Raw genomic sequence first — 26,402 nt, forward strand, 5'->3', positions numbered from 1 at the left:
GTTGCAAACATTCATTTGCTATTTTTACTATTTCTGATGCTATGCAGCTGATAGAGAATATAGTGACCATATCTATTTTGCTGGTGCCTTGCGTTTATAAGTTGCAAATGCAGTACAGCACTGAGGAAATTATTTTCAGTATCTGTGATCATCCATTTTATAAATATGAAGGTTTAAGTGTAATCAGCAGGGATTCATGTTCATAAATGGTCATACAAACAGGGTGATGAATTTATCTGTAATGCGTAGTAAATGACTAATTATGTTGATACTGTATCAAAACTCCTGTATTCCTTCATGTATTAAGATATGCAAACTCCAGCCACCAGAGGAAGTTGTGGGTAGGTGAAATTTTTGTATTTATAACACTGATAATGCTGTTGAATACAAAACAACATAATTGAGCTTAAACAGTGCCACTAGAACAAAATTTGGCTTTTTCTTGCATTACTGATTCAAAAGATTAAGCAGTGCACCAACTACCCAAAATTTCTGTTTCAGTTCATTCAAATAATTGTACCTAGATGCCAGTGCAGCTTTGCTTTAGTTTGGGGAGTAGGCCTAATGAAATAAAAATGAAAATTGTAACCAGCAAGACCCAATTAACAAGACCTATTTGCTTTTTGAAGGTAAATGGCTGCATGTGTAGACAATGTTATTTTCAATCTTCAAACTTCAATTTAGATATTTGCCAACCATTGGAAAAGATTGAAGAGGATAACTGTTGGGGATAGATTAAGTAAAAGGAAACCCAATTGGGGCAAAAAGATTCTGTGGGCAAGTGATAAAGTGGTCTAGTACCGAGTTCTTCGGTTGAAGGATGGCTAAATGAATATGCAGCTGCTTTAAATAGGATTAAGTGTAGGCCAGTCAGCTCCTCACTTAGATAATGGGATGCCTGTGCTTCAGTTTCATTTGCTTCTCTCTGGTCCATATCTCTTGATACATTTACCCATCAGTGACCTTAACAATCTAGTTTTGTACACTTCAATGACCCTAGCAATCACAAACTTTTGAAAAAGAAAGTTCCAAATCTCCACTATCCTTCATGACTACTCCGAAACAGTGTACCTCTTAGTTTAAGATTATACCCCCTTGTTTTTGATTTGTTATCAACTGTTACTTGATTCAAAGAGGACATGTTCTTAATTACGCTGTGTAATTAAATTTGCAATATGAAAACACCTTATGTTAAAAACACAGATCGCTGCCTCAACCTTCTAAACTCCAGATGATATAACCATATTATTGTAGTCTACCCTTGTGATTTAATCGTTCAAACCCTCATGTAATTGTTGAGAATCTGTGCTGTGCCCACTCCAGACTAGAGTAACTTGCCTGCGGTTCTGCCCAAAACTGAAGGCAGTACTCCAGGTGGAATCTGAGTAAGTGTCAGTACAATTGAAGTGCCATTTTCAAGTGTTTTTTGAATTCCAGTCTTCACTAATTAAAATTCAGTAAATTATTTGTTGCTTTTATTACTCATTCTTTCATGTGTACCTGAGGACCTAATTCCTGTGCTCCTCCGTAGCTCACTGCTTTGCACCGTTAGAAAATATTCAGCTTTTCTTTCTCAGGTTCATAGTGGATGACCCTGTACTTCCCTCACACTGAACTCCATTTGGCCAGGATTTACTCATTCACTCAGACTGTCGTATTCTTTGTGATTCCTGTTCCCATTTGCATAACTTTTTGCCTCTAAATGTAGTCACATCTGCAAGTTTGTATTTATAACTTTCTTATTCTGATCAGCTTATGACTATTTAAATATGCACTGATAGTAACTTCACACACCTAGTGTTAAACTGACTGGTCTGTAGTTAATGTAGTTTTTCTTTTCTTGCTGCTTAAATAAATCAGTGACATTTGCAGTTTGCCAATTCAAAACCACAATTTTGGATTCTGGAGAGTTTTGGGAAATTATCAAAAATTGTTTTTAATGTTCTGATACAAATCTTCAGGCCATGGATATTTCTCTACATCAAGACATTATTTTCTACATTGAAATTTTTTTTATCATTTAGACTAACTTCAACTATGTTGGTCCCCATAACTTGATTAACTACCAACTGTTGAAAATTTTTTCCCATTATAAAAAATAGACTCAAATAGTGAGTCTGCCATTTACTTGCTGTTTGTTATAGGCTTATTTACATCTGTTTAATTAAAGCACAGTCTGCTGTACTACTCATCTTTGTAAAAAGTAATGCAGTTATCCTTTATGTTTTTTGCTCTTCTGATATTCTCTTTTCTGCATCTCTGTTACTGTTTGTATTTCTTGTTTTCAGAGATCTCCTAGATGTTAGACTTCTTTTTCTTTGTTTTTGTCTTACATATTATGATAGATAATGTAATAGCTAAGCTTGATACTACCTCTTACCTCATTTACTACTCTTGGTTGCTAATTGCACAAATGAGATATTTGCCTTTTAGATGTTCCCAGTTTTCAACCCTATTAAACATTTCCCTCTATTGCTTCGCTTATTACCCAATATCTGTTTAGCCCCTTTTACTGTGAGCAATTCCATTCTAACTCCTTCAAGGTTCTCCCACATGAGAGCAAAAGATGTAAAAGCATAAGTAGGCCATTCAGTTCAGCCATTCATTTCAACCATTCAGAGAGATCGTGGCTGACATGATGATCCCTAGCTCCATTTTCCTAGCTTTTCCTGAAAAATCCTTGATTACCTTCCTGTAAAAAAAATCTCTCCATTACAGCCTAGAAAATGTTTAATGACCTAACCTTGTCAGCCCCTTCTAGTAAAGAATTCCACAGATTAGGTACCTTCTGAGAAAAGAAATTTCTCCTCTTATGTCTTAAATGGGCGACCCCTTATTCTGAGATAACAAAACTCTTCCAGGGGAGGTAACTTCTCCACATCCATCCTGTCAAGTCCCCCAAGAACTTTGCATGTTTCAATACCACTGCTCATTCTTCTCAATTCCAATGTGTACAGGCCCAACCTACTCAACTGCTCCTCATAAGACAGTCCTTCCACACCTGGAATCAGCCTAGTATGCCTTCTCTGTACTGCCTTAGATAAGAGGCCCAAAAACTGTTCACAGCATTGCAGCTGTGGTCTGACTTTTGATTCCATTTGATTTCCCTATTTCCCGTTGAAATTGAATGCTAGCTTTTTGAGATTCATTCAGGAGGACTCAAATCTCTCCTTTCTGGAGCTTTCTGCAGTCTTTTTCCACCTAAATAATATTCAGCTCCTCTATTTTTCCTGCCAAAGTACATAACCTTACAGTTTCCCACATTATATTGCATCTGTCAAGTTACTCTGTATCCCTTTGCAAACTCTTATGTGTCATCTTCACCACTTGCCTACTAACCTATTTTTGTCTTATCCACAAACTTGGCTATAGTCCATTCACTTTCCTCATTTAGTTCATTAATAAATATTGTAAAGAATTGTGGCCAAAGCACTGATCCCTCTGGCATGCCACTAGTTACAAGGCTGTCATTCTGAAAAGATCCTCTTTCTCCCAACTCTGCCAATCCTCTATCCATGCAAATATACTACTTCCAACACCATAGACTTTTAGCTTTTTAAGTAGCCTAATTTGTGGTACATTATCAAACATCTGAAAATCCAAATATATTACTTTCACTGCTTCCCTTTTATCTATCCTGCTTGTTATCACCTCAAAGAATTTGAGTAAATTTGTCAGGCCTGATTTCCCCTTCATAATTATGTTTGAACATATAAAGTATTTCTAAATGTTCTGCTTTACATCCTTTGTAGTAGACTGTAGATTTTTTCCAATGACAGATGTTAAGCTAAAGGGTCCAATGTTAACTGTTTTCTGTCTCCTTCCCTTCATGACCCCATTACCGATGCCAGTGCCACCATGAACTGAAACCCATTCAACCAGCATTAATTTTTGGGCCACACATTTAATTCCTTGACTGTATTTACCCTATTCCAGTTTGCCTGTAGCTTAGATAGCAAACCAAAGATTAGCTTCGAGCTCCTTATTTTTTCAATTTAGCTCCCAATTGTTCAAAATTTTTCAGTAGAGCCACCTTTCTGGTCCTACCATTGTCATTGGTACCAACATCGATGCTGATTACTGGATCTGTTCTGTCCTCTTCCCCCTCCAAGCTCTTCTCCAACCCTGAGTAGATGTCCTTAACCCTTGAACCAGGGATGCAACACAGCCTTCCGGAAAACTACTCACAGCTGCAGAGAACAGAATCTGGACCCCCTAATTGTAGTATCCCGTACCATTGCTAAATTCCTGTTTCTACCTGGTCCCAAGGTGCTGTGATTGGCTTGTTCATCTCCGTGCAGTTCCCACTCTCCTCACAGTTTGCAAGAGCTTTGTAACTGTCGGACAATTGTAGAAGCCAAGGGTCCTCAATGTAACCCCCTGGGTCCTCATAAGTGCATGACCCTTCTGTCTCAGACTCGGCAACTCAAAACTGGACTGTGGTCAAAGAGGTGTGATGGCTCTCTGGAGCAAAGTGCCCAAGTAACTTTTCCCCTTCTCTGAGGTAGCACAATACCTACAAATCAGATTCCAGCTTCTCAATTGAATCGGAGTAATAGCAAATTCAGTGTGTAGTGATGACTTTTGTAAGATGTTTCTTACTGTCAGATTGTTAACTAATTATGGTTTGTTACTGATGACTAAATCTAGTGTAACCTGTTGTATCTCAGTTTTAAAATAGTACTCTGTTTCCTGCTTCTCATCTCTGTATGTGTGTATCCTATTAGGAGAACTGTGTATAACTCCTACTAAAATCTTCCATTTTTTTGGTTCCTTAACTATTCCCAGACATGCAACAACTTGTAATAGCAAGACCCACCCTAAGAATGGGCTGAAAAAACAGGGCCGTATAACAAATGCATCTTTTCAATCCAGCAATTGCTTTCCACGTAATAACATTTGTTCAATGTGGACTTCCCACTGTGGAAAAGTTCTCTCTCAAACTATAGCTCAACTCCTAGAAAGTAAGGAATTCTACAGGAATTTCCATCTAACAGGACTACCCCACATTAAACAAAATAACCTGATTTATGGAAAAGGAACTAATTCAGACACTGAAATATTAGCCTCGCTGACATGATCAACTGGTCTTGTAATATGCGACATGAAAATCATCTCTTTCTGGGGTTCTGAGTGAAGCATATAAAGTAATTCTGGCAATGTCAGTTTCTAGATATGAGTCTTGTACAAATTGACAGATACTATTAGCGTGAATTGTTGTACTTTATCAGTGGACATGTAACATCTTGTGTTTAAGCTCTTAGTTTGTTTCTCTCAGATTTTCTTTGTAACTGAGACTAAATAGGTTCCAATGCAACAAGCATCTTATTTTTTATGTTTAGAATGTTATCTTGCCTAAGAGAAAATATCAATAATTTTGTCAAGATCCATATTTCATTAAAATTCTGTTGAAAATGCAGGTGCAGGAGGTTGTTCCTATCACAAGCTGCGACACAGCGGGGACATTCCTTCTGCTAGGCTGTAACAATGGATCGATATATTATATAGGTAAGAAACTGCCATTACCTATTAATAAATATTAACTTGGAGTTATGAATAGGAGACTTTAGAGGCTCTTAGTGAAAGAAAGGTGAAAGCATCTAGAAAGACTGAAAAGTACCAGGAAACAAAAATTGATGAGGTGTAGAAAAAAGAATATCACAAAAAGAATACAAGTTAAGAGAAATTGTTTTCATTTATAAGATAGTTAAGAGCAGTCTAGTAGAATATATTCTACGCTTTGGCAAAGGTCTGTAGCTCGGGTTGTGGGCAAGGTTGTTGACTTGCTCGCTGAGCTGGCTTGTTCTCGTTCAGACATTTCGTCACCATGCCAGGTGACATCATCAGTGGAGCCTCCGATGAAGCGGTGTTCTTCTACCCCGCTTGGAATTTATACTGTGTGGTCTGTTATCGTGAATAAAGTCATTTCCCGTTTTGATCTGTATGGATTTGTATATGGGATCCAATTCTTTGTGTTTGTTGATTGCATTATGGGTGGAGAACCATGCCTCTAGGAATTCCCGTGTGTGTCTATATTTGGCTTGGGCTACTATGGTTACATTGTCCCAATTAAACTGATGGCCTTTATTGTCTGAGTGTACTGATATTAAGGAGAGGTTGTCGTGCTGTTTTGCTACATGATGTTCGTGTATTCTGATGGCTAGTTTCCTTCATGTCTGTCCATTGTAATGTTTGTGGCAGTCGTTGCATAGTATTTTGTAAACCACGTTGGTTCTGCATGTCATGGGAATGGTGTCTTTAATTCTTGTAAGTGTTTGTCATAGAGTGGCTGTGGGCTTGTGAGCTACCATGATTCCTAGTGGTCATAGGAGTCTTGTTGTCAGGTCCGATATGTTCTTGATGTAGGGCAGTGTGGCCAGTGTGTTAGGTCGTATTGTGTCCTCCTGTTGTCTGTTTAGTAGGCATCTACGGATGAAGTTGCAGGGATATCCGTTTATAGCGAGGATTTTACATAGGTGGGAAAGGCGGTGGAATTAACCCTCAGAGCTCCTAAGGGTAAAAGTTACTGAGTTAGCCCATGTCTGTGTATCTTCGGGAGGAACGTAGAAAATCAGATTGGGTAAAATTGCAGGAAGTCACTAAAAAGAAAGGCTTGTGATCTCATTGGTTGAGTGAGAAATTTTAAAGTGAAGGTAAGAATGATATTTATAGGGTTGAGTGCCTGTAAAGTGTGGTGTTGGTGGAAGAAAAAGTTGATTTCTTTTTTCAGATTCTTCCACATTGTTGTCCGACTTTTTTTCTAATAAATCTATGATCTATTGTGAAATCTATGTTGATGGTCTTTGTGAATATGTTTAGTGACTGACCACCATGGTAACTTGATTAATAAAAATAAAATTTATGATCTATGAAGACAGATTTCATGATGGGATCTGACTGTCTAGTATTACTGTCAGCTAGAATCATAAACACATCTGTTTCCAGTTTTTCAACACTTCCCCCCCCACCCCCGGCATCTCCTTCCCTTTGGTGTATCTTATTCCGAACTATTCCAGACTGGAGTTAGTGTTTTTATTTTTCATATGTAAAGTATAGCATTTGGTTATTAATAACAATAATCTTCTGTATTTTAGACATGCAGAAGTTCCCATTAAGGATGAAGGATAATGATCTTCTGGTTACTGAGCTTTATCATGATCCATCAAATGATGCTATCACTGCATTAAGTGTGTACCTCACTCCAAAGACAAGTATGTACGTTGTCAATGACCGATATAGTCTGTTAATTAAAATTTAAATTTCTAATTTGTTCAGTTCAGATTACCAGACAAAATCTCAGACAGTATAAGAGGCTCCAGTGAGAACCTAGCTTTCCTAAGCAATAAATGATGTTATGGAAACTGGAATCCTAATGGATGAACGTAGAACCACAGAAGAGAAATGGTGAGGGTAGATAGAATTGTGGTTCTCAGCTGCCATCACGGTAGGAGAAAACAAATCTTAAGATCCCATATAAGCTGGATTGTTAGTAAAAGTAAAACTGTTGTTTTTGATACCCTAAGCCTTCACCCATGCCACTGCTTTAAAAAAAAATGTCGGTGTTGGTGACAACAAAGCTAGGCTCAGCCATAACGTACTTCATAAACAAATAGCTTTTCACTACTCACTATCTAGGGTTACTTGGGGTGGCACAGTAATGTAGCTGTACCCTAGCATGTCAGTTGCCTAATGTATCTTCCTTCCCCTTTTTACATGTTTAGCCAGAACCAGTATTACGCTTGGAGACTTCAAGTAATACATGATTATTAAATGTATCTTGTTCCATTTACAGGTGTCAGCGGCAATTGGATTGAGATTGCATATGGAACCAGTTCTGGTGCAGTGCGTGTAATAGTCCAGCATCCTGAAACTGTAGGGTCAGGTCCCCAGCTCTTCCAAACCTTCACAGTTCACCGAAGCCCTGTAACTAAAATCATGCTGTCTGAAAAATATCTGGTGTCTGGTAAGCTTGTGGACTTTATTTGGATTTGAGATGACTTGTGTTTATGTTTTTATTAATTTGTGCTGCACCAATTTCTTCCCAATTACATTTTACCGTCCTTGTATATTTAGGATTGGTAGCTGGTCTATGCTTTTAAGTTTTTAATTGCTTTCTGTTATAAATATATGAATAACCCGATGGGAAAACAAATTATAAATTAGAAATTCCATGGAAATTAGGATGCTGAGAAATCAAAGCAAGATTATGATCAAATAATTTTAGGAAAGGAACATTCTTTTAGTTGGACTAGACCCCCCCCCCCAACCCCTACACACGGTGACATGAGTTTCGCTGTATCTGTTAATATCTTTTCAGAAGTGCATCAGCTTTTGAAATGACTGATATTATTCACTTCGGTAATCTCTTGTAGCATTATGGCCATACCCATGGAGGTTCCTTAATTCATTCATGTTCCAGGCAGATACCCCCAAACAGTTAAACTCCTGGCTGAGGAAGGATGAACTGCGTCCGTTATTTATTCATCCATCCTTCGTTGGTCACAGCAAAGTTGATTTAAAAATAATCCCTTCTGTTGTGGCTGCCTTTGTCCTAGATCCAAGTAGGCATATGCCTTAGAAGGAGCCAGTTTAACCAGGCTTCCTTGTGTTAACCAAAAGTGAGTTTATAAATTACTAAACATCAAAAAGATTAATAAAGCAACACATGCAGTTTAGTAATAAGGGGCAACTCCAAAAAGATGAAGATTAAAAGCTATGTGAATTAGTTGCTGAGATGTTTACGAAGTGCAGATGGTTGAACATCCTGACCATTGCAGGTTACTAGCAGTGTTTGGTAGGTGAATAGTCACTTTCATGATCTCTTGCTTTGCAGATTAGTTAAGGTTCTATAGTTCTAATTTTTTTCAACAATAATTGAATTCCAACATTCAGAATGAGAGAGAGTCCTTTTTTGCTTGATTTTGATTTTCTTGTCATGTTTACTGAAATACAGTGAAAAGTTTCGTTTGAGCGGTACTGGCAGCTCACGGCAACAAGGAATGTACAGATCAAAGAGAATTAGAGGCATACAGGTTACATTATTTGAGGCTAGAGTCCATTCAACAGTCTGATAATGGCCAGAAGGAAGTTGTTCCGGAACCTGTTTGTGCGAGAGTTCAGGCTTCTGTATCTTCTGCCTGACGGAAGAGGTTATAAGAGGTCATTACCAGGGTGCGATGGGTCGTTAATGGTGTTGGCCACCTTTCTACAGGAGCAAGCCATGTAAGTGCAGTCTGTGGATGGAAGGTTGGCCTGCATGATGGTCTGGACTGTGCACACCACCTTCTCTAGTTTCTTGCGGTCCTGGGCAGAGCTGTTGCCATACCAGGCCATTATGTACCTGAACAGTATGCTTTTAGTGCTGCATCTGTAGAAGTTGGTGAGGGACCTTATGGACCGACCAAATTTCCTGAGCTGCCTGAAGAAGAAGAGGCGTTGTTGTGCCTTCTTCACTGTCACATTTACGTGGGATGTCCAGGACAGCTCTTCACTCTGTCAGCCTCAGTTCCATTGATGTAGATGAGGGCGTGTTCTCCTTCCTTTCTGAAGTCGATGATCAGTTCTTTAGTTTTGCTGACGTTGAGAGACAGATTGTTTTCATTGCACCATGTCACCAAGCCTTCTATCTTCCCTTCTGTATTTTGACTCATTGTTGTTAGATATCTGTCCCACTACAGTAGTGTTGTCAGTGAACTGATAGATGGCATTCGTTTGGAATTTGGCAACACGGAGTACAGTAAGGGGCTGAGGACGCATCCATGGGGGACTCCAGTGTTGAGTGTTATTGTGAAGGAGGTGCAGTTACCTATCCTCACTGACTGTGGTCTGTGGGTCACAGCTGAGGATCTAGTTGCAGAAGGCAGAGCCTAGACAAAGTTGTCTCAGTCTTGAGATCAGTCTGGAGGGGATAATGGTGTTGAAGGTGGAGCGGTAGTCAATGAGCAGAGGTCTGACGTAGGTGTCTGTTGTCCAGATGTTCCAGGGATGAGTGCCGAGCTAGGGCTATGGCATCTTCTGTGGATCTGTTATGTCGGTAGGCAAACTGTAGGGGATCAAGGCAGGTTGGGATACTGGAGTTGATGTGGGCCATAACCAGGTTCTCGAAGCACTTCCTGATTATTGAGGTCAGACCCACTGGGTAGTAGTCGTTAAGGTACACTGCATGTGTTTTCTTGGGTACGGGATTGATGGTGGTCTTCTTGAAGCAGGTGGGGATTTCGGCTTGTAGGAGGGAGAGTTTGAAGATGTTGGTGAATACCTCTGCAAGTTGGTCTGCCAGGATCTGAGTGCTTGGCCGGGGACACCATCGCGCCCGTTGCTTCCCTTGGGGTTACTCCCAGGAAGACTGGTCTGACTCCTGAAGTGGTGACGGAGGGAACAGGTGTACCTGGGGCTGTCAGGGTACGCATCGCCACACTGGGGGTATTCTGCTCAAACCAAGCATAGAAAGCATTGAGCGTAACAGGGAGGGATGTGTCATTGTCCGCTATCTTACACTGTTTCATTTGGTATCCTGTAATGTCGTTTAGCCCTCACCGTAGATGGCAGGAGTCGGTTTTGTAATGTTTCTTTTATTGTCGTGTTTTGTTTTGTCTGGTTTGTAGCACTTGGAGTGAGAGATTATCTTTAGCTACAACGCAAGGTTGTCCAGGAGATGATCCTTCAAGCCTGACCTTCAAAGCATACTAATGCCTCAAACCCAGGCTGTTAGACAATTGAGTGTTCATTCCCATGAGCATAAGCTACAGGAGTTGAAACATTTTTTTTTAAACCCTTGTCCTTGTTATTCAAAAATAACAAAATCTGTCTGAAGTTTAGGAGATAATCCACAGGGCATAGTTTGCTATTGAGCAGGGGATCGTCAGCCCTTTGTTATCTTTGTAGTCGCAAGAAATCACAGTCCAATCTGTTTGGACTTGCCTCTTCACCCGTTTGAAAGGCTGTTGTTTGATGTTCCCTTTGCTTCTGCAGCTGTGATATTCTACGGGTTCTTTGCTCCAGACAGCCAGTTAATTTCCATCCTCGGCTGTTTTTGGCTGGGTCAGCTTTCTTTTAAAAACCACGTTTTGAATTGCAAGTTAAAAATGTTCACGATACTTTGGGGCTCTGATCCGTGATCGTGACATTGGTGACTTAATTCCGCCACTCCATTGTCCTTCAAATAGGGAGATCAGTTTCATTTTTCTCCCTATGTTTTTCCCACTTTTGCACCTCTGATGTTTGAACCCTTATTCACTTAAATTAAGTTACATAGATGAGTGATGTCCATGATCTTCATTATCTTCAACTTCAGTTCATACACTGTAATGTTTCCTCCATTGCATTACTGAGAGCTACCCATTTTTATGCTTGTACACTAGTGAAAGTTATATGTCGTAAAATCATACATGGATTCTGATCTAAACTTTGGAGAAAATCGTTATGTTTGTTAGTTGACAGGTTTATATTTATAGCGCATTTGAAAAATATCTATTCTATTTTTCAATATTGGCCAGAGACATTTTTCATGTATACGTTGGTACACTTACTTTCTTTGTAAACTGGATTTGTTCTCTTCCGACTGCTAATGTGAACTATATGAAAGGCATGCAACTTTGTTCTTACCCTGGCATTTGTGTTTAGATTTGGTAAATACTATGTACTCCTATATTTCTCAATATTTATAAAATGAATCTTAATATTTTTGCTTTTCTGATTTATCTGTGAATTTTGGAAGTGACTTGATATGGTTAATGGCCTTTATCCTGCAGTGTGTGCCGATAATAACCATGTGAGGACTTGGACAGTCACTCGTTTCAGAGGCATGATTTCCACACAGCCGGGTTCTACACCACTAGCTTCATTCAAAATTCTTTCATTAGAGGAGACAGAGAGTCATGGAAGTTATGCAGCTGGAAATGATATTGGTAAATATTGAATTAACCTATTGAATTAAAAATACTAGGAAGTATAACAAAGTGTCAAATGTTGTGTTATTTAGAGATGCTAATTTCCAACATTTCATAATACTCAGTATTATCTTGCTTCCCCCACTCTGCCTTGCTTATAATATTGGGATTCTGTTTCTTGAGTGCAGAAACTAGGAATAAACATTGTCAGCAGAACGTTTTGTCTAATCATTGTTAAATGATCAAAATGACTTAAAATTGAGAATCTGAACTCAGTTTTTAGTGGATGTGACGCTATAAAAGTTACTGTAATTTTGCTATATTAATCATTTCTTTCAAACGACCGTAAAATATTCTGGTATAGCAAATGGAAGTGGGAGTTCAGTAGAACAGTGCGAGTTTGGTGTGTTTATGGCACTGTGTGCAAATGGCCTCACTTTCCACCTGACTTTTATCTCAAAGTACAAAATTCTTTCTTTTGGAATAAATTAAAACATTCGCCATTTGGTTCACACAGTGATCAACACATACAAAGAAAATTGGGAAAGTTAATTGTGCAAACATCCTGTATTTAACAATCTGCTGGATACAGTGTCTGTTTGATCAGGGACCCTGAATACTTGAGTTTAGATGAATAATAGAAGTTACATCCCTTAGCCACTGACACTCCAGGGGTGGGGGGAAGCTCCAGCGTATTTCACCTCTCCCTATAGCACAAACCCTCCAACCTGGCAACATCGTTGTAAATCTTTTCTGCACTTTTTCAAGTTTAACAGCATCCTCCTTATAGCAGGGAGATTGGAACTGAATGCAGTATTCCGAAATTGGCGTGTCCAATATCCTGTATAGCTGCAACATGACCTCCCAACTCAACGCACTGACCAATAAAGGCAAGCTTACCAAACACCTCCTTCAGTACCCTGTCTGCCTGCAACTCCACTTTCAACGAACTGTGAACCTGCATTCCAAGGTCTATTTGTTCGACAACATTCTCCAGGATCTTACCATTAAGGGTATAAGTCCTGCTCTGATTTGCCCTACCAAAATGCAGCACCTCACATTTATCTAACTTAAACTCCATCTGTCACTCCTCGGCCCATTGACCCATCTGATTGAGGTCCCAGTGTACTTTGAGGTAACCTTCTGCGCTGTCCACTACACCACCATTTGTGTTTGATTAATTTGTTGGAAGCTTTGGAGAAGTGACAGAATGGGTCAACAACGATGATACTGTTGATGTTGTGTGCATGGACTTCCAACAGTACCCAATAACCCACTTGTGACAAAAGTTAATAGTTCATGGAATAAAAGTAGCAACATTTATCCAAAATAGGCTGGGAAGCAGAGATTAATGATCAATAGATATTTTTTGGGCTGTAGGTCCTATGGTGTACAAGAATGGTTTCAGGAGATCAGTTATGAAGATAGATTGAAGATCGTAGAATCAGAGATGTTCAGACTATTATCCTTGAAGAGAAGAAGCTAAGTGATCTTCTGATAGATTTCAAAATTATAATCGGGCTGAAGAGAGTAGATAGGAAGAAACTGTGCTCACTCATAATTGTCAAGAACATGAGTGCCCAAATTTAAAGTGAATTGAAAAAGAAATGAACGTAATATGAGAGAAAACATTTTCAAATGGATCGGGGCTGGAATGCACTGCCGGTAAGTTTGGTGGAGGCAGGTTCTATTGAGGCATTGAAGAGGGCGTTAGATGATTATTGTTTATGTTCAATTATGCAAGACTGTGGAGAAAACCAGGAGAGTGGCACTATACTCAGTTGGATGGCTAGTACATACACCAGGCCAAATGGCCCACATTTGTGCTGTAATATTTAAATGATTCTGTTCACTGACAACTTTGAGTTTTTCATTTATTTTTATGTATTTCAATAGGACCATTTGGGGAGAGAGATGATCAACAGGTTTTCATCCAGAAAGTTGTTCCAGTTACTAACAAGTTGTTTGTTCGTTTGTCCTCTACAGGGAAAAGGTAAAGCATTTGCCCAGTTTTTCTTCCTCCATCTTTGGGGATGATTATCCTTAATTTCTAATAACATCATAAATTCTGCTGTTTGGTACTTTTAATTCCAGGATTTGCGAGATCCAGGCAGTAGATGGTATGACAATAACTGCATTTACTGTAAGGGAATGTGAAGGTTCTAGTCGAATGGGTTCTCGACCAAGGAGGTATCTCTTCACAGGCCATGGAAATGGAAGCATTCAGATGTGGGACCTGACGACTGCTATGGACATGGTAAACAAAAAGGAAGACAAGGGTGAGTTTTAAAAAAGTCTGTTGCAACTAGGAACAGAGCCATTGCAGTTCAGAGATACATTATCTTTTTGGTATGTTTACTAATGGCATCTGGTAAGATAAGGGCTCTTTCTAAGGTAAATTTGTAATGGACATAATTTATGTTTTTTTTATTTTATTGCTTGTACCTGTAAAATCAACCAGTGCATTCAAATGGGAGATGAAAATCTGACTAAGTATTTTGAAATTGCTGTATATTTAACACCCTGTTCAAACACTGTGGAAAAACGTGGTAGATTGTGGATAGCTCATGTCAGAATCACAAGTGTGAAGTTGTAATGTACTTGAGTTCTTCTCAGAAGGCTGTGGAAGCTAAGCCATTGAGTGTATTAAATACAGAGAGATGTTCTGGATCAAAGGTTACAGGGAGAAAGCAGGAGAAAGGTTTCTTAACCCCAATCAGCTACGATTGAACAGCAGAGCAGTCTTGGCTGGCTGAATAGCCTAATTCTATTCCTATATCTTATGGTTTTATAGCCTTTCTGTATTCAGTTTGTAATCTAGGTACTAAATTCTTTTCTATATTAGTCAAATGGTATTTGAGGTTTAATCTCAGGAACTAAGGTGCTAAGGTACCTGAAACCACAGAGGAGTTCTGATGTTGCTCAGTCTTAAATAGTATTACTTTTAAAAGTCAAGTTTCTTCAAATGTGTATTTTTTTTCTCAGACTTTGGTAGTTTCTGCCTACCAGCAGGCTCTAGTCATCTTTTACAAAAGAAGGGCAGGTATTTTTTGAGTGTTGGGGTGATTATCTGATATCCAGTGACATGGCTGATATTCTAATCAACCTTTGAAGATTTGTTGACAAACATCAATGCATGCTGGTTATAAGTCATTATCTGAATGATCTATATGTATTGGATGAATGCAGTGAACTACATCAATGATTGAACTAATAGATTCAAAGTCCTGGAGTTTTGGACGATTAGAACAACTCCAACATAATTTAGAAATAGTAGACAGAGCCTAATTAAAGGATTCTTAACACTTCCAGTATTTCCTGGTATGGCTACAGGGTGTAGGTGTGAGGAATCATGGGGAGCATGTGCGAGGCCGAGTTGGCATGGAGAGTACAATAGGATTTGAATTGGTATTGTGTCACCATTGTCTTACCAGACCGTAGGGCTGGTCTCTAATCAGAGAGAGAGAGAAACGACTGGTGATTTAACCTGAGGTCTACCGTACCTCAGGCAAGGGAAGAGGTTGAGAAGGAGAGTCCTTCATGGTAATCTTAGCCAGTGTGGGAATTGAATCCACATTTTCGGCATCACACTGAACACAGCAGGTCAGGCAGCATCAGAGGAGCAGGAAGGTCAACGTTTTGCGTCGGGACCCTTAGTTCTGAAGAAGGGTCCCAACCAGAAACATTGATCTTTCTACTCCTCTGATGCTGCCTGACCTTCTGTGTTCCTCCAGCTCTACACTGTTGACTCTGACTCCAGCATCTGCAGTTCTTGGTATTGTCAACATCACGCTGCTTTGCAAGCCAACTGTCCAGCCAACTGAGCTAAACCAACCTTGTACTTGAATTAGTATTGGTATAAGGGGCCATGTGAGGTAGTTGGGGGAGTGTTGAGGCAATGTGAAGTGTGATGGCTAGAAAGCCTAAAATCTTCTAACAAAGTCCCATAATAGTGAGCTAGGTATCTAACCAGCATCCCCTCAATACTCACTTGTCTCTATGGCTGGTGATCCTCTGCTTTCGAGTTTAGTCTTCTCTCCCTCTCTCCCCCTGAACCTGGAGGAAATGTTGTATACCAAAGCGGCTACAGCGAATCAAAGCGTTTCTGAATTCAGTCTACCTGCTGCGATAGCCAAAATTAAATAGGGAATGTCAGAGAGTTTTCAGGAAATGCTGTTCATGTTTAAAAAAAGGATAGCTGTTGGTGAGTTCCATTTCAAGTAATAGATATTGTCTGTTGAAGCTAGGAGTAAGGGGACTCCATAAGGAATTACAAGATGTAATCCAATTGTAGTTTTATAAGAGTTGTAAGTGACAAGTTCAGACTTTGAATACTTTATGGTATTGAAAATCTGAAACTGGATTATCCTGTCACCCTGCAACAACTGGTAATTATAGCACGTTTTTATGTAAAAGATTAAACAAAGGCAGTGCAGGCCACTTAATGTTATTTGGCAATTTGTACAATTATGCATGTACTTGGATACTCAAATGAGGGTCTGTTATGGGTATTGCTGGATTAATTTTAATGGCTGTTTTTACTATAGTTTCACATTCCTTGCCCTGCGTATATTTATCATGTAAGTGAAGTGATCTGAGAGTTTTGAGCTGTTGGAGACGTACCTACATCTCTATAATCATCGTTAAAGTAAATACAGATAATAATATTGTGTTTAAGTTCGAACTTGACCTAAAAGTGAGGTGGGCCATACAGTTGTGAAATTGTCTACTTCAGTGCCCTATTCATAGCAATAAATAACTAATTGAATCCACTGCTAGTTTAAAAAAAAAGTATATGTGGTTCACAAATTAATTAATTTCTTTTAGATGTTGGAGGCCCCACGGAAGAAGAGCTGTTGAAGTTGCTGGATCAGTGTGATCTGAGCACATCGCGCTGTGCTACTCCCAACATCAGTCCAGCTGCCTCACTAGTACAACATACTAAACTGCGGGAGTCAAGCTCCAGGTAACGGTTATCAAACAGACTATTTTATTCGTTATCTTTTAACAGCAAGAGCAGAAATTTTAGAGAAGAAAAATAATAGTCCCAACGGTTAGTGTAGATGCTGCTTTTCTACTTTTGAAGATCTTATATCATGTAAAAATAATGCGGTCACAGCGTTTCTGTTACGGTTCTTTGACTAATTGTGAAACATGTTCTTATTTGGACACTTTTCCCTCTCATATTATTGTGGGTCCCTGCTTTCTGTTTAAAATGAGCTAGACCTAATTCCAAAGCTGCCCATTTTCCATGCAGTTCCATGGAGTATGTAGAGTTTAGTGAACTAACAAATTTCTCATAAATCTCCTTTATGACCAAGTAAGGAGGGGTGAAGTGGCTCCATTCTTTAACCCACTTAATCAGCAGCAATCTTTCTTTTAGTGTGCAGCTATATCACATAGTTAATTAGTTCAAAATTAAGGAACCAATCCCAAGATTTTCTTGAGTTAAGGAAAGAGAAATTTTATTACTTAGTAACCCTGAAAGAAAAACAATAAACTGGGGCGCCAAACATAGGTATAAAGATTTTAAAAATAAAGTGGAGGAAATTAGTACAGAAAGGAAGACAAATTAATATTCAGTTTACAGGCCTTTAGGTTTCGTGCGGTATTCAATTTTAAGCTGAGACTACAGTTAATTGGTATCTTGTGTCCTCAGTTATAGTGAAAAATTGTAAATGTCTTTGTATTCCCAGTGAATCACTGTTTTTCTAATGAGAGTTGCCTTTCAAGAGACTGAAAGACATTGGGGAGAGATCATCTTTCAATTCTGCTTTTAGAAATCCATTTCACCTCTTTGTTCTGCTCAAAGGCAGTTGCTTGAAATGTAGTTCATTTGTCTGTTCTCATGCTTAGCGTCATTGGTTTTCCAAGTGGAGATAAGTCGCATATGACTTTCATCTACAGTACGTCAAACTAATCCAGAAAGGTGTAAATCAAACAGGAGATACAGATCTGAGTGTCTTGTTATTTTGATGACCTGTTAATTTCAGACTAGTTTAGATCAGTTCTTGTTTATTGATACTTTCATGATGTTTGACCTAACCTGGCCAGTGATCATTGCCATCCTAAATCAGTGCTTTCACTTCTTAAAAGCCATTTTGTTTCACAAAACGTTCTGGGTATTAAAACTCAAATGATGGAAGTTAAAAATTGGTAATCCATTTTTACCATTAGCATAACAGCTTTAACAAGTTGGTAATACTAATCGGGTTCTCTTACTTGGAGTCTTCAGAAGTGTTAGGGGGAGCAAATACGTTTTCATTATTTTTAAATTTATTCTTATCACAACAATCAATGACCTAGATTAAATCTGCAACAGGAGCTTGCACCAGTAATAGCCATTAAATTATCAAATTGTTATAAGAACCATCTGGTTCACTGCTTCCTGAAATGACATCAATCTACCATCCTTACGTAATCTGACCTAAATGCAGTTTCCAAACCCACAACAATATAGTTTGTATTTTATTTATCGTAAGAAAAAAAGTGTGTAATTCAGCCCCTCAAGCCTGTCTCACCATTTAGTTAGATCATGACTGATATGATTGTTGCCTTAATTTCCCTTTTCCTGTCTTTGCCTCTTATCCAATACTACGCACACATGCTTACACATACATGTTTACACTACACCTGCCCCACAAGCCTTGACATACTTGTCAATCAGAAGTCTGTCTAATTCGGTCATGAATATAGTCAGTGACCTAGCTTCCATCACCCTCTAGGGAAGAGAATTCCAAAAATGAATAACCCTTTGAAGAAAGAAATTCTTCCTCCTTTCTGTCTTAAGTGGGAGATCCCCTTGATTTTGAACAGTGCACCTCCCGGTCTAGACTCCCTCTTAGACGAAACATCCTCACAACATCTATCCTGTCAAATCCCTCAGAATCTGAAATATTTCAATAAGATTGTCTCTCATTTTTCTGCATGTTAATGAGTATAAGTCCAACCTACACAACCATCTATCATCACAGGAGTCACTGTAATGAATCTTCTCTGAACTGATTCCAGTGCAAGTATTTACCTCGTTAGGAAAGTGACCAAGATTGTTTTCAGTGCAAGGTTTTTGAGAAGATTTGTAGCTTGGGTTGTGGATGAGGTTGTAGACTTGCTTGCTGAGCCGGTGTGTTTGATTGCAGATGTTTCAGCACCCTGCTGGGTAACATCGTCAGTGGGCCTCCTGGAGGCCTGGCATTCCAACCAGAACTCCATCAACAAACACATTGAACTGGACCTGACATATAAACCACTGAAAAACGAAACTGCAAGAGATGCCAACCACCCCAGCAAACCAAAGCTTATAAATAACAAGCAGGACAGAACACCAACGCTTCACCAGAGGCAGACTGACGATGTTACCTAGCATCTGCAACGTGTTCAGTACTCTAGCTATTGTCTGATCAAAGCCTTCACAGTCTTCCCTATATTTATGCTCCATTCATCCCTTGAAATAAAACCCAAAATTCTGTTGCGTTCACAATGTTTGCCATACCTCCATGCTGAATCTTAGAGAAATATGCACAGTGGCACCCAAATCATTTGGAAATGCAGCATTCCAAAGTCTTTGACATTTTAAATAATTTTCTGTTTTTTCTATTCTTTCTATTCTTCCTAACAAAGTGGACAACCTCATATTTTGCTTCATTGCATTTCAACTATTTGAACAAAGGGACACTGTTCAAAATTCACAGGTCTTCCTTTTAAGACTGAGAGGAGGATGCAGTTTTCTTTGAGGATTATGATTTTTGATAGCTTTCTTCTCCAGGGAGCAGTCGAGATAGATTCATTGAATATTTTTGGGGCTAAAGTAAAGAGATTTTTTAAAAACACTAATAAGTCGATGGTAATTGGGGGGTTGGTGGAAATGTGGAGTTGTGGTTGTAATCAGATCAGCCGTGAACATGTTTAATGGTGGAGCAGGTTGGCTGATTAGCCTACTCCTGATTCATATCGTTAGCTATGATTTTTTTTTTTTTGCCCACTCATTTAACCTATCTAGGTCCCTTTGGAGATCTTTGTATCATCCTCACCGCTGGTTTTTCTACCTAATTTTGTATCATCAACAAATTTGGATGCAATACAGTCTCTTCATCTGAGTCTTTAGAACAGAGCTTAAATAGGCCCAGCATCAACCACTAGTTACAGTTTGGCATTCTGAAAATAGACTATTTATTTCAGCACTCTTTTTCCTATTAGTTAACCAGTCTTCAATCCATGCTAATATATCACCTCTCACATCATGATCTCTTGTGCCATTTTGTGGCACATTATCAAATGTAGCTTTGAAAATCCAAAAACATGACATCTAGCCATCCCCCTTTATCCACCCTGCTTGTTTCATACTTGGCTTAATTCATTTTTTTCAAACGCTCTTTCTCTTTTGCAAAACCATGGTGACTCTGCTGATGGAATTCTGATTTTCTAAATTTCCTGCGACTATCTGTTTAATAGATTTTAGCATTTTCCCAATCACAGATGTTAAGCTATCTGGTTTATAATGTCCCGGTTTCTCAACTCTCTCCTTTCTTGAGCAGGTTTAACATTTGCTGGGACCTTCCCAGAATCTAGGACAGTTTGGAAGATTAAAATAGATTGATCCACTTTCTCTGTAGTCATTTCTTCTAAAAATCCCAGAATGTAGTCTACCATGTTCAGGGGATTTGCCAGCCTTAAGTTCCATCAGTTTTCCTCTAACGATAGTCTTGGTGTTATATTCCTCTCTTCCGTTTTTGCCTCTTGATTTTCAATTATCGCAATACTTTATTGTGTCTTCCACTGTGCAAACAGATACAAGATAATTGTTCAAAGCCTTTGCATTTCTTTGGTTAAATGATGAAACTAGAAACAATGCTCAGTTAGCTGCTGTTCTACTGCTTATGTATTTGTAGAAGTTTACACTGGCTTTTGTAATTTTTTATTTTCTCTCATACTCTAATTTTTCCCCTTTTTTTTGTCTTCCTTCGCTGATTTCTAAAACTTTCACAATCTTCTGGCCGACCACAAATCATAGGCTTCTGATGTTTTCATTCAATTTAATAGCACCCTTAACTTCTGCAATTTGCCACAATGGTACATCTAGCCATCTTCTTCAATAGTGTATATTTTATTGAAAAATATGAAATCCCTGCTTAATTACTACTTCTCTACTGTCTTGGATTTTAACTTATTTACCCAGTCTGCTTGGGCCGTCTGTATCTTCCACTCCTTGTAAATACCTTTATTTAAGTTTTTCTTAAAAATCTAGTTATGAGCTTTACTTTCTTACGTTCAAGCTGAATGTGAAATTCATCATGTTATGATTGCCTTTGCCTAGAGGATTCTTTCCTATATGTTTAGTTATCCTTTTTCGATATCAGATCCCAAATAGCCTTTTCCCTAATAAGTTTCAGAACCTATTGTTCTAGTTAACTGTGCTGAACACACTTGTTAAACTCATCATGAGGGCTTCCTTTGGCATTTAATTTGTTTTTTGAGTACCCTGGCAGCACAATTAATTGCAATCAAGAAGGTGGCTCACCACCATCTTCTTGAAGACAATAACAGATGGACAATAAATGCTGACCTGAATAGCAATACTGATGTTCTGTGGAGGCTAATAGCCAAATCACTGAGTATCAGCTGAAGGAAAACAGTAGCAGCATTTTGCACGTTTTAATGTTTCCTGATTACATTATTGTCAATGCCATGAAGTTATTGTATGCCTCATAAGACAAGGAACTGTGTACCAGAATTACTTTAACTTCAGTGGCAATGTGGATGAGACAAAGAAAAAAATACCTTCTACAGCTGTATTTCTCGCTGTCTTATATTCTGTAATTATTTCTTTCTCCTTTTCATGCTCTTTAGTGTATCTTCCAAATTTTCTATTTATCTCTTTTTTGACTTTATTAACAATTTCCATTCCTTTCTGTTCTCTGTTACACTCAGCCTCTTTGTTCTTTAGTGTATCTATCCATGTGCCTTTCTTTTCTACGTACCTTTCAAAATCTGGGTATGCTTCACACATTTCTTCCAAATCTATGTATAGCTACCGAATGTTACTCTCATTCCCACTTTTTATACTTTTGTGTACAGTGCCTGCAACCTTGCATCTTACTCTTTTTAATTTGATTTGCCATGGAAAGCTTGAACCTGACATTTCACGAAATGGATGGATCATTCTGCTGTCCCTTCCTAATTGGAATATTAATGCATAACTGATTTGAAAAATCCAAAATTAAGGCTGCCTGCCCATTAGTAAATTGGATTCCTGACCTGAAAAATGGTCCTGCTGTTCAGGCAGAGACCAATGCCAGAAGATTCTGCCCATTGTTTTTGGCTTTTGTACTTTAATTAGTAGTCTTGATAGTGAACATGACAGAAATGGGAAAATATCTCAATGAAAGAGTTTGGAGACTGAAAAGTATCCTCGTACATTAGCAGTGCTTTTTCCTTTTTATTGTTTACCCTTCTTTGTACTAGAATAAAGGTGAAATCAAAAACACTGGAGTGATGCAGAGCAATAATAATACACTGTAACAGTGCACTATGAAGCTAATACTTACATCCAGTTTGAAATTGCATTATTGTGGTATCCCAATCATGCCTTGTATGTAACAAGCTCACATTCTGAAAATGAAGTATGATCTCCAAATTTGGCATGAAAGTGAATCTTAATGCACTACTAATTTTATAACTTTTTTAAAGAGTTTTATTTGATTGTTTTTGTATCTTTATGCATTTTTTCTTTTGGGAAGTGTTGAAGGATTAATGGGCTGATTATAAACCTGTCGAACAATGTCATTAACACTTCTTCCATGGCCAACAAATCCTGGAATGAAACTTTTAAGCCAGAGCTTCTAGATTCAGAAGTCCACTACCCACTGAGCCATGAGACAATCTGTAATAGAATAAAATTGGCAGCAACCTTATAATAAAAAAATTGATTTTCTTTAACATTTTGTTGGTAATGTCTTAACATACACCATATTAATTTTACTTAGTAAAAATCTGATTTTCTGGTTTATATCCTTCCTCAGTCTTCAGCTTCAGACTGCCGACACTCTTCATGAAACTGCAACATATGGTTCTGTGAGACCATATAGGGAGAGCCCATTGCTTGCAAGAGCAAGGCGTACAGAAAGCTTTCACAGTTATCGAGACTTTCAGCCATTTACATTCAATAAAAACATATTGGATAAAGGGAGCATTGCTTCTGACAGTGATTCTTCAATACAGACAGAAGGTGAGCTAAAAGGAAAGAAGTTTGGAGTCACTGAATGTAGCAGTAGTGACAGGAAGAGCCAGGTGACTGACACTCGAGCAAGAAGTTTGGATAGGGCACCAGAGGCTCTGAAAGCAAGCGAAAGTCTGGCTGACTTGAAGAAAAAGGGGCAGGATGAAGAAACTGATAAAATTGAAAACAAGAAGAAAAGTACTTTTGAAGGAGGGTTTTTGAGCAGGAAAAAAACTGTTGTAGCTCAGCCGTTGGCATCATGTCCAAATGGTCCTGAAACAGGCAGTGAGCCGCAAGGTGCATCCTCACAATCACCAACAAAGGGAGCCACTTCTCCTCGCCACAAGAAGGTTGAGGCTTCTTGTCAGGACCACAGTTTGTGAGTCACCTAAAAAGGAGCTTGGATTTTAATTGACAAGAACTTATAATGCTACAGTATTCACATGCAAATACGTTGTTACACTAACATCTGTTTCAAGTTCAAAGAGTTACTACTTTTTTTGCCAGTATTATTTTGTTTAAACATTTATTTTGTTGCATTACAGCATTTTAGTATACACTAAACACCAGCATAAGCATTGTTATGAAAACTGACACAAGGTGTTTACTCCCTAGTAACTGAGCCGGTTGAAATTTTTTTTTTAATTTGTCAATGCCTCAATTATTTGGCTTCCATTGTAATACACACTAATTTTTACATATTGTTTGCGCAGACATCTAGGTATATTGAAGTTGTAAAGTCCCATTCTAATTGTTTTTATTCATTGTTTGATCTGGATAGCTTCAAAATGCATTTACTCAAATACACAAGCAAAAACTTTAAGGACCTGATGGGGTGGTATTGAAACAAAAAAAGTAAATGTCTATCAAATACATTACCTAGAAGATTTCCAAGTCAAAAATGCTACAAACATGAAGGAGTTAACTTGCATAGAAAAAAAATCACTGAAATGAAATATTCAATACTGCATTGCTTTTATTAAATGATCTATATTTAATTAAAGTTAGAACATGAGTGGTACAGACTAAATTAACTCATCATAGTGCTTATTTTTATTTGTCTGCAGCACACTGTCATATGCTGACTGAATTAGCAATAATACCAGTGGAGTTTATATGAAGGTGTTTTGGATGAGTTTTGGCTGTAGACAATTCTCTTAAATACAACATTGTACTGTGAACATGGAATAAAGCCAACTGGAGATCTTAACCAAATGCTACGTGACACCAGCATCAGTAACTATTCTAACAATGGGGAAGAAATAACTCACTTGTAGAGGCATTACTTCTACTTAGATATTCCCAATCGATGTGGTTAGCATGATGGTGTTTTTGGTACAGGTCCAAATTGGAGCTTTTATTTCCATCATTCAAATGAAAGTTCATCTTTCTATTTAGAAAGATGAATTCTATGCAATCTGTACAGTGCATGAAAGGGAAAAGCCCAGCACCTCATTTGCACAAGACAGATGATGGAGAAAACCATTTTCTAAAAAAAAACTTCCAAAATTTAGATATTTAAAAGTCAAACATGATAGACACTTAATAGCCCTGCTTACATCAAGCTTTGTGGTAGTCCCTAATGTTTATTTGAAACTAAACAATTAATTAGTCAGTATGATCAGAGAACCTAATACATTTTGAAAAGTAGAGGATAAAATTTGATCTGCTTTATCAAATACCCCTACCAGTTACTTGAATTCAAAACATACTAGCCAATTAACCATTCGCACATGGTACCAATTTATCCTGTTTGACTTTTTTAAAAAATGATTCTTGTGGTGACTTAGGAGTCAAGTCCCACCTGCTCCAGAAGTGCTCTGAACACATTGATTAGAAAATACCAATGTGACAAAAAATCCGAACTTACTGCTTCATGTAAATAACATCCTTTTTATTTGCTTGGAGATGGGTTGAGATCTGGACAACAGACGATCCACTGCACGTAAAACTGAAACATTTTGCACAACACCTGAATGAGCTAGAGTATTTTAGTGTACGTATTGCAAAATGAGCTTGTTGGCAGAGTTCTGTTTCTCTACAATTCCAGGGTAAACAGCCAAAGTCTCAGCATGGACGCTGATCATTTTTATCTTATCAAAGTCTGCATAGACAATGATTTTGACACACTTCAAGTCTCTTTGGACAAATATGTCTGTTTGGGTGTTTTTATTTCCAAGTTTTATTAGCATCTTGCTAACTTTGTAATATCTCAACCAAAGTGGGAATTTCTCAAGTGGGTTTGGTATCTATATTAGAAAATACCAGAAGAAATAATTGGTAACCAAAAGTTCCTCAGGTGCAATTTAATACTTCAGATCTGAACTAAGAACATACTGGTGTCTCTGCTCGTGGATTGTTCTATGACACCAATGATTGATTAATCAACATTTTTAAAAGCAGTTTGCACAGCTCTGCAGCAAAGAACTTAATTCACGTGAGATTGTGTAACTACAGAATTTTGTAACTCTTGCACTCCATATCCTGTTTCACTGTAACAGATTCTAATGATAAATTAAAAATAGAGCTGTTAAACAATAATGTAAGTGGATTTTAATTCATTATTGCCAATGTGCACACTCTACAGAAACTTTCTGATATCCCATTCACTTATGGTTGCTAAAATTTCCTGTATCAAAATTTCTACAGTGTAAATGAGAATCTTCTCAGGAAAAAGAATTATTTCTGTTTGGTTTTTCGATGACCATTAGCCCCTCTTGCAGTTTATGGAACAGGGCAGCAAATTTGCACACAGCAAGGAGCCACATGCTGGCTTCAACATTGTAGCAGTATGAATGTAATTCAAGATGCAAACCCATGAAAAGTATTCACAAAAAAAGCCTAGTCTGTCAAGCCACTTCTGTTCTAGGCATGTTCCATTCGGGTACTGCACAAACATTCCAATAATACATTTAATTGGAAAAGGGGAAGTTTGGAAAATTTTTGTCCAGTCTTTCAGGGCAATGAACCAAGCTCCAGGCGAATGTAGTATTAACTGAGGCTCCTTAATTCCAGTTGTAATGAAATCCACCTACTATAATTTTAATCCATTTCATTGTTCCAGAAGGTGATAACTAAATAACAATAAGAACAGAATGCTGCAGGAACTCAGCAAACCAGGCATAATCTGAGGAAAAACAAAGGTAATGTTTTGTCCAATATAATACTTCAGAACTAAAGGGCGTTTGGAAAATAATGTTTTTTTTTCGCTGTTGACAATGGGAGAAAAAAAGCAAGTGGAAAGGATGGTGAGATTGCCCAGAGCCAAAGGTGTAGGGAGTGCTAATGGTACAGAGGAA

At 38.2% G+C, this 26,402-nt stretch overlaps 1 protein-coding gene across 2 annotated transcripts in view; it reads left to right on the forward strand.

Annotated features, from left to right (window-relative positions):
- kctd3 (potassium channel tetramerization domain containing 3) overlaps positions 1 to 25,644 on the forward strand; it is a 75,724-nt gene extending 50,080 nt beyond the window's left edge. For both annotated transcript variants that reach the window (XM_020510533.2, XM_048600811.1), the window contains 8 exons: positions 5,421 to 5,508; positions 7,095 to 7,211; positions 7,793 to 7,963; positions 11,751 to 11,906; positions 13,785 to 13,881; positions 13,983 to 14,167; positions 16,716 to 16,854; positions 22,907 to 25,644. In XM_020510533.2, the coding sequence (XP_020366122.1) occupies positions 5,421 to 5,508; positions 7,095 to 7,211; positions 7,793 to 7,963; positions 11,751 to 11,906; positions 13,785 to 13,881; positions 13,983 to 14,167; positions 16,716 to 16,854; positions 22,907 to 23,486 (1,533 nt within the window). In that variant the 3' untranslated portion in view covers positions 23,487 to 25,644. The remainder of the gene's footprint in view (positions 1 to 5,420; positions 5,509 to 7,094; positions 7,212 to 7,792; positions 7,964 to 11,750; positions 11,907 to 13,784; positions 13,882 to 13,982; positions 14,168 to 16,715; positions 16,855 to 22,906) is intronic.
- Positions 25,645 to 26,402: the final 758 nt, after the last annotated feature.

The sequence above is a fragment of the Rhincodon typus genome, chromosome 9 (assembly GCF_021869965.1).
Source record: "Rhincodon typus isolate 14 chromosome 9, sRhiTyp1.1, whole genome shotgun sequence".
Taxonomy (NCBI): domain Eukaryota; kingdom Metazoa; phylum Chordata; class Chondrichthyes; order Orectolobiformes; family Rhincodontidae; genus Rhincodon; species Rhincodon typus.